The sequence below is a fragment of the Streptopelia decaocto genome (assembly GCF_964273445.1).
Source record: "Streptopelia decaocto genome assembly, chromosome: 1".
Taxonomy (NCBI): Eukaryota; Metazoa; Chordata; class Aves; order Columbiformes; family Columbidae; genus Streptopelia; species Streptopelia decaocto.
Genome location: NC_138663.1, coordinates 212,511,591 through 212,520,863, shown reverse-complemented (window position 1 = coordinate 212,520,863; position 9,273 = coordinate 212,511,591). Strand labels below are relative to the sequence as shown.

At 48.0% G+C, this 9,273-nt stretch overlaps 1 protein-coding gene across 1 annotated transcript; it reads right to left on the bottom strand.

Moving 5' to 3' along the window:
- LOC309448634 (uncharacterized protein) lies at positions 1-8,929 on the bottom strand (the record flags this gene model as incomplete). The annotated part of the gene is given in 3 exon segments (XM_082070353.1): positions 1-971; positions 7,950-8,004; positions 8,006-8,929. Coding segments are annotated over 3 exon segments (1,950 nt in total).
- Positions 8,930-9,273: the final 344 nt, after the last annotated feature.

Below are 9,273 nucleotides of genomic sequence, written 5' to 3'. Positions count from 1 at the left end.
TCAGTTTCCCTTCTGCTGGAAGAGGAGGACCACCCTGTCCCGGAGCTTCTTGGTCCTCACCCCATAAACAATGGGGTTTAACATGGGGGGCACTAGCAGGTAGATATTGGCCACCATTATATGGATGTGGGGAGGGATGCTCTGCCCAAACCGGTGGGTGAGGACTGTGAAGAGGCCAGGGACATAAAAGCCAAGGATGACACAGACGTGGGATGCACAAGTGCTGAAGGCCTTGAGACGTGCCTCTGTGGATGGCAACCCCAGGATCACCCGCAGGATCATGATGTAGGACACAGAGATCAGGATGATGTCACATCCTATCACCATGAAAGCCACAAGGAGGCCATAAATGGCATTAAGTCTAGTGTCCCCACATGCCAGCTTCACCACAGCCATGTGGTCGCAGTAGGAGTGGGAAATGATGTGATGGTGGCAGAAGGGCATCCTGTGGAGGAGGAAGCAGGCAGGGCTCACCAGGAAGACCCCGCGCATCAGCACCAGGCTCCCGAGGGCCACAACCACCGGCACAGAGAGGATGCTGGAGTGCCGCAGTGGCCAACAAATAGCAAAGTAGCGATCCAAGGCCATAGCCATGAGCACGCCCGACTCCACTATCGAGAAGGTATGGATGAAGAACAACTGAGTAAGGCAGGATTGAAACTCAATCTCCCTTAAACCCAGCCAGAAGACGCCGAGCATTTTGGGTGCCACAGATGTTGACAGGACCAGGTCGGTGGAGGCCAGCATGGCCAGGAAGAGGTACATGGGCTCATGCAGGCTCGGCTCTGCCTTTATAGTGAGGAGAAGGGTGATGTTCCCCAGCACAGCAATGGCATACATCATGCAGAAGGGGAATGCAATCCAGAACTGCTCCTTCTGCAGCCCAGGGATGCCAATGAGTAGGAAATAGGGAGGGTGGGAGAGGGTGGTGGAGTTCAGAGACATTAAAACCTTCTTGTTTCTTGCCAGCACTAAGATGAATCCTATAAAAAATCATCAGACACCCTCAGCCTGGGGGTGGCAAACAGAGACTGGCGTAAGGTACAGTCCAGAGGCTCAGATTCACCGCACAGCCAGCCAGCCCTGTGGCAGCGGCTTGGGTTGGTTCAGGAGAGCATTTTTGAAGGAAATATCTGCCCAGCTTCCACTCGAAGTGCTCTGTCCTACCTGGCGGAGCAGGTCTGGAGCGTGCAGACAGGATCCCCCCGGATCACGCTGAACGGGACGGCTGCTGAGCTGCGCACCTGAGACTCTGCGGTGTCCAAAGGGTGTCCAGCCCGGGAGACCAGGAGAAAGCTGGTCTGAAATAAACCTTCCTGAAACGTTTGCAGTGGGGATATGAGGCCACTTGCACCAGCCCTGTAGCCCTAAGGAAGCTTTTTCTGCACTTCACAGCTTGTCAGCATTAAGGGAGGCAACAGGTGTTTGCCACGGGCAAGAAACATCCAATTTCAGAGTGAAACACCGAGGCAGTGCCGCAGTGTTTGACACCCCCCCCCAAAACGCGATGCTCCAGCGAGGTCCATTCCACCCCCTGCAAAGGCTGCAGCTCCCACAGCCCCTCTGCATCACTCAGCTCCGTTTCTTTTCCCTAACACCTGGGAAAAAGGATTCCTTTAAAAGCCCTGCAGCACAGATTAAGCCAATTTCCCTCACCTAATAAAGACCCTTCAGAAACGTTCCTGGGGCAAATGGCACCTGTGCTGCGGCGCTTGAAACCCTGCAAATACGTGTGGCTCACGGTCACCTGCGTGCTGGGAGAGATCTCCTGGTTGTTTGGTTTTGTTTGTTTGGTTTGTTTGTTTTTTCATATGCCTGTAAACACCCTAGGAATGGAAATTCCTGATATTTTCCGTCCTTCATTCCACCTCCTCCCTCCCAGCTGCCTCCATGGGTGCTGCTTTAGCTAAAGCTTCATTCTGCTGTGCAGAACACCGCGACAGGGCACGCGGGTCCCAGGCCAAGGCGATGTGAGGGACAGGGATGTCCCTGCCAGCTCCGATAACCAGGGGCTGTTCAAGGCTTGTGGTTGCTACCCAGGAGGAGCGATGGCGTAAAAGGCTTTATCACAGAGCAACAAATTCCTGCCTGAACCCAAATACTCACCCGCCTCCCGCAGGTTTCCACAAAGGGACTCAGCACTGCAGAGACCTTGAGATATTTACTGGTGTGACAGATAAATCCCAGCAGGGAGTTCTGCATTTTCCGTGCTACTTACTGTGTAATTAGGGAGAGACAAACAGACAGTTTTCAACCTGCTCAGCCTCACAGACAAAGCTGCATTTTGGACAGTTTCATATTTGTTTATTTGGAGGAGGCTCAAGAGTAATGGGGTAATTCAAGATTAAATCACAGGACCGGGTTTGTAACTCATACTGCAGCAGCATGAATCACAAAGTACTTCACAAACACCAGCAATCTGTCCTTTCTCTGATAGGTTCCATCCATAACTCTAATACGGGCTTAGGGAGGGAAGTCAGTAACACCATTATGTAGATGGAGAATGGTGAAATAACAAATGCCAAATTTGGGAGCCCTCAGCATGTTTTCTCAGTAACTCTCACTGCTGTGTCACACCACACCACCCTGCACTGGTGTTGTGGAGTTCAGGCAACATGGCATCTCTGTGGCAAATCTTTGGCCATGGTAATTTCACATAAAAAGCAAGTCTTGCAAATAACCTCCCCCGCCCCCATTATTGGGGAACTGTATTAAACCCCAGGGCAGTCAAGTGAGAAAGTCTGGGATGACAGAAATGCCAGAGTGTGCAAAGACATCGAGTCCCCAGGTCTGGTTCCAGGAGGAGAGGAGAGGAGAGGAGAGGAGAGGAGAGGAGAGGAGAGGAGAGGAGAGGAGAGGAGAGGAGAGGAGAGGAGAGGAGAGGAGAGGAGAGGAGAGGAGAGGAGAGGAGAGGAGAGGAGAGGAGAGGAGAGGAGAGGAGAGGAGAGGAGAGGAGAGGAGAGGAGAGGAGAGGAGAGGAGAGGAGAGGAGAGGCGAGGAGAGGAGAGGAGAGGAGAGGGAGAGGAGAAGAAGAGAAAGAGAGAGAAGAAGAGAAAGAGAGAGAAGAGAAGAAAGAGAAGAGGAGAGGAGAGGAGAGGGAGAGGAGAGGAGAGGAGAGGAGAGGAGAGGAGAGGAGGAGAGGAGAGGAGAGGAGAGGAGAGGAGAGGAGAGGAAGAGAAGAGAAGAAGAGAAGAGAAGAGAAGAGAAGAGAAGAGAAGAGAAGAGAAGAGAAGAGAAGAGAAGAGAAGAGAAGAGAAGAGAAGAGAGAGAAGAGAGAGAGAGAAGAGAAGAGAAGAGAAGAGAAGAGAAGAAGAGAGAAGAGAAGAGAAGAGAAGAGAAGAGAAGAGAAGAGAAGAGAGAGAGAGAGAGAAAGAGAAGAGAGAGAAGAAGAGAAGAGAAGAGAAGAGAAGAGAAGAGAAGAGAAGAGAAGAGAAGAGAAGAACGATACTTGGAGATCCTCCATGTGATCCCTCATTGCCTCCGTTGTCACCTCCTGTGACTCCCTGGTTTCTCCCACCACTGTGCAAACCACATTCCCATTCTGCCCTCCCTTACCTCCCTCTCCTTGTCCCCCTTTTCAGTTCCTTTTGCTAGTGAACCAGGCTCTTCCCTCACCTTACCAGAGCCAGCTGGCCCCAGTTAGGTCAGTCCATCCCCGCCTCTGGCCCTTGGCCCTGCTCATGGAGGACATGTGGCTTCAGACTCCTCATGGTCTGGTTGGGGTTTTTCCTTCTGCTGCAGGGTAGAGGTGACGTGTGGCCTCATCAATGGACATCTCAGCTGGAAAGCAGTTGCATAGTCATCAGCAAAGGTACACATTGAGGAAGAAGGCACATTCCATCCCTTCCCCAGGAAAGCAATGTTCCATGACTAAAGTTTGGAAAACAAGATGGAAAGTGAGAATCCCACACAGTTTTCATTTGTACCCAGGAAAAATCCATCACACCTCTCTGCTCTGAGACTTTATTAACTGTCTTTCTGAGAAACAGATGACAAGGAAATATAATACAGCATTTTCAGGATGGTTCGTTCATTTTTCTTTATTAATTTTTCTCCTAGCACAAAAGGAAAAAAATAATAAGGAACATATGGAGAATGAGCAGGAGCCATTTCTCAATGCCACGGCCACCTGAAAAAGTGTTTAGATCCATAGCACACCTCTGAAAAATTCATTCACACTTCCCAAATCACGTTAGACAGGTACAGATTGTTTTCATTTTTGTGAAAACTTTTGTATAATTCTGAGCTCTAATAAAACAGAATATAACAAAAATGACAGGGGACAAAATTGCCTTTAAGTCCCAGATGGCAACTACTTGTAACTCACTTACATGAAAGTATTTATTTTGAAGTAACATGTGCTGAAAAGCAGAAAAGGTTACAATGAGATGTGTTTCAGGGAGACTGAAGCTGTACAAGCAAAGACCACAGAAAGCACACCCGTTTTATTCTCAGTTTAGCTGACACTTGGAGGAAACTGCACCAGACTCCAGTGTATTTGCTGTCACTAGACGGCACTGATGCAAGACAACACATCTTGGTAGGAATCTTCTTTCAGCACACTTAGGAGTAGTGGACAAGACGCAAGATCCTCTGAGTGACCTGTCTTCTATCCTCCCTGGTGGAACTCATTGTTCATTGCCTGCTTTCCACTCTTTTCCCGAAATAATTTATTTTTCACACCTAAACTTGTATTACACCAACACGTACAGAGGCCACCCATGTCAAGCAAAGGAAGGTTGCCCAGATGGATTGTACTTCCTCCATCCTTGAAGGTTTTGGGGACACAACTGGATAAAACCCTGAGCACTGGTCTAACACTAGATGGAACTCCTCCCTACAAATCTTAAACCATCAAACACACTTCCACTTGCAGGGTGTGAATCAGTGCAGATTTACATGCTTTACATTTTATTTATTTTTCTCTTTCCTCCTTCTCTAGCAGTTCCTACCTGTATTTATTTTTTTGGGGCTCTGGGTTGACCTTTCCAAAGAGCAATCTGCCATGATCCCAAAGGATTATCCAACTGTCCCTTCAGCACTTTCCAAGCCATGTCTAGATACTGCAACAAAGGCATCAACAACAGTGTTCAAGAAGCGTTTGGACAATGCCCTCAGATATATGGTCCGAATTTTGGGGTTGTCCTAAGTAGGGACAGGAGTTGGATTTGATGATCCTTGTGGGTCCCTTCCAACTCAGGACATTCTATGATTCTATAACAAAGTGGGGCAAGTCCAGCTGATGGTTCCTGGGGTGGCTGGGTCTGGAGGTATGGTCAATGAAAAGAGGCTGAGGAAAATGGACTTGTTCTGTCTGGAAAATTAACTGTTTCAGGAAGACTTAACAGCAAAAGAGTAACATTCCTCTGCCCATGAGGAGGTTGTCAAGAAGACGGAGCCAAGTTCCCCTCAGTGGGGCATGTCAGGAGAATAAGAGAAAAGCATAAATTGAAACAAGAGAGGTTCAGACTGCATATAAAGAAAAAACCTTTTCACAGTAAGGACAATCAAGCACTGTAATAGAGACCCAAAGAGGTTGTGCAACATCCATCCTTGGAAGCTTTCAACACCGAATTGGATAAAGCCCTGAGTAACCTTGTCTGGTCCTAGAGCTGCCCCTGCTTTGAGCAGCAGGTTGGATTAGAGATGTCCTGAAGTTGCTTCCAACCTGAAGTACCCCTTGATTCTGTGACAATCATCTACTGATGGAGACATCAGTGTTCAAGAGCACGTGTGTCTCCTGATGGAGTGTAGAACAGTCTTCTTAGTAGTACCTGCTGCTGCTCTAGTCCCCTGTGAAGGGTCCTCATGTGCAAGGTTTTGTGCACTGGTGTCCTGGTTTTGTTGAAAACAAGTTTCTCTCTTAGTGAATTTGCCTGTCAGCTAAAGCTTCTTATTAGCTGCATTTTCCTGAAAACCAGATACATGCTTTGGTAGACATAACAATGGAATGCGAGGTCACTGATAAGGATGGATGGACATCCCACGAGATGGGCAATGAGAAACAGGTGACCAAAAACTGACCAACTGAAGTATTCCATCCCATTCACGTGATACTTCATATAAAAGTGGGAGATCACGAGGATCTTGTCCCTTTTCCTTATGGCGACATTAGGAGAGGATCTGGTGAGTTGTCCCTGTGAACTGAGGCCAGTGACAGTCTGAATCCAGCTCCAGTTGGCTGCAGAGTCCAGTCCAGGACCTCAGGTGCTGGCCCTGCAGTTGCCGGGACTTTCAAGACTGGTTTTGTATATTTTGTATTATTTTCTCTATTTTTGTTAGTAGCATTAGTAAAACGTTTTTAATTTTTCCAGCTCTCTTCTCTTGGTCCTTCTTTCCCTCCCGATCACCTGTGCTTAGTAGGAAGAGGGGAATGTGTGGGCTAAAGCAGAAGAGGGGGAAGAGAGGGGGTTAACAATACATCTGCCAGGGTTTATTGTCACCTCGCAATCAAACCTTGACAACTAGTGATTTACCTTCTGCTACTCCTTTGTGTAGTGAAAGCCAACGTGTTCAAATTAGAGATCTCACATCGGCACCTCCCACTGGAGGGATCCCAGGGAACTGCAGTGGGAACAGCAAACACGTCCCAGCGCGTGGCAGTGCAGCCACCTCAAGGATGAAGACCACAATACATGACAACCAACAACAGGGCAAGAGTTTAAACTGAGAGTAAAAATGAAAGGCTGCTTGTTTCTTTCTACTTACAAAGAAACAGATTTTATTTTTTAAAAAGGCAAAGAATATAAAGTTCTTTAATGGATTAAGGGAAAAAATATATGTGAACACTCTTCAAATCTGTATGTTTCATTGTAAAACCCTATTGTACAACATCCTTTTCCAGCATCTTTAACCTTTTTCCAAAATATGAAGTGATGTCTCCATCCCTTGAGATATTGAAAAGCTGTCTAGACACCGTCCCGGGCAACTGGCTCTAGCTGGCCCTGCTAGACAAAATGACCTTCAGAGGTGCCTCCAACCTCATCCATTCTGTGATGGTGTGAAAACAAGTGCACTTTGCTTTCAGACCTTCTTCATTGGCCTTAAGGCTTGTTGGCTTCCATCATAATAAGAGTTTTGTAGTATTGCCTCACTGGTAGAAGAGTAATGAGAATCAAGGCAGGAAAGGCTGCCAGGTACTCTGTTTTATGGGAAATACCTAGGAAGCATTTTTTAAAAAGCTTGAAAACTGAAGATCTTGAACTCCAAGCATGTGTGAAGTCAAAGGTACGAAACCCCTTCAACACGGAAATACCACTTCCTTCAGCTTGGAAGTATAACGTTTATAATTGTTTATTTTCTCTCTTGAGAGGCTGTCATTTTATGGAACATAACTGTTACCTAAAATTATTTTCACAATTTTTGCCAAAAGAAGTCTGAAGATTTTCCAGAGCGTTTGCTACAAGGAAGCTGAGCTGTCTCGACTGAACACCCAATAGGTCAGAACAAGCCCACAGAGGTTGTCTTATTCTGAAGTGCATTTCTGCATCTACAATGTCACTTGCTGTAATTACTTTACTTAGAGATTGTTGTTACAGCCAAAGTTTCTGACAAAAAATTTGCTAAAATGTATTTGGAAAGTGAATCTGGCACAAGCGGAAACTACGAATTAACTAAATAATTAAAAAAAACCACTGCAGTGTCCACTAATCTCTGCCATTTTTATGAATGAGATGGAAACAAAGAGGTGCAATGTCAAGACTATTTGCTGAGCCACTTTTCCTTCCATTATGCTATCTGTTGTGTCAGGGTTGGATTTGCATCATTGTAGTAGATTCACTCCAAGTTTGCTGAAGGTAAACACTCTTGGAAGGAGTTCACAACTGTAATTTACTTCTTCCCTTGTGGTAGCATCCTCAGGGTCTCCTACCATCTGCCTTGTGCCATACAGAGGACAGTCCTGCCCAAAGACTCCGAGCGTAAAACAAGATGAGTTGGTGTGACAATACAGGACACAGTGGCCAAGCACAGGTCACTGGGCAGTTCTGTCACTGTATATGTGAATTAAATTCAGGATCCGCCTCTGTATCTGTTTGGTCCTCACCCCGTAGATGATGGGGTTGAGCACAGCAGGCACCAGGATGTAGACATTGCCCATGATGATATGGACCAAAGGAGCCAAGTCCTTCCCAAACCTGTGCACCACGGACAGCCCAATCAGGGGCACGTAGAAGGCCAGGACCACGCAGATGTGGGCAACACAGGTGCTGAACACCTTGAGCCTCTCCTTCCACGAAGCCAGACGCAAGACGGACTTGAGGATCAGGATGTAGGAGAGGCAGATGAGGATGGCGTCCACCCCCATGACCAGCAGGATGGCGGTGAGGCCGTACACCACGCTGGGGGTGGTGTTGGCACAGGCCAGGTTCATCACGTCCTGGTGCAGGCAGAAGGAGTGTGACAGTGCCCGGGAGCCGCAGAAGGGAAGGGGCAGGAGGAGCAAAGGCAAAGGCAGGAAGAAGACGACTCCCCTGGCCATGGCTACCAGCCCTATTTTTGCTGTTGTGGCGTTGGTGAGGGTGGCAGCGTATCTCAACGGGTGGCAGATGGCCATGTATCGGTCCACAGCCATGGCCAGCAGGACAGTGGACTCAATGGCCGAGAGGGTGTGGATGAGGAACATCTGGATGAGGCAGGCAGCGAAGCTGATCTCCCTGGTGTTGAACCAGTAGAAGGAGAGGACCCGTGGCACCGTGGACGTGGACAAGGCCAGGTCGATGGCTGCCAGCATGCAGAGAAAGAAGTACATGGGAGTGTGCAGGCTGGGCTCCGTCTTCACGATGAACAGCACCGCGCAGTTGCCTGTGACCGCCAGGATGTACATGGAGCACAGCAGGATCGCCATCCAGAAATGGGCAACCTCCTGCCCCGGGATGCTGGCCAGGATGAAGGAGGACGGGCTGAGGTCAGAGCTGTTGGGGAAGGGCATGGCCCGCGGGGTGGCGAGCGGTCATGCTACCCCGTGGCACATCCTCTGCTGCGAGGGAAAGAGAAACAGCGGCTTTATAAACCCTTTCCCATGACTGCAAGTCCCATGGGGCCGTGCCTGTGAAATTCCAGGGAATCTTATGGTTGCCATGCGGGTACAGGGAGCTCCTCTCTTATTTCTTTAGCTCATTATGGATGTATACAACAACATATATAGCCACAAAATGGTGGCATTCGAATTTGAATAGGAATTACTGGAATTCTCTTAAATGTAGAACATTGTAAAAATCAACATTTCAAATGATAAACCCAATGGCTGAACTTGTTTTCTTTTATTTTTAGAGG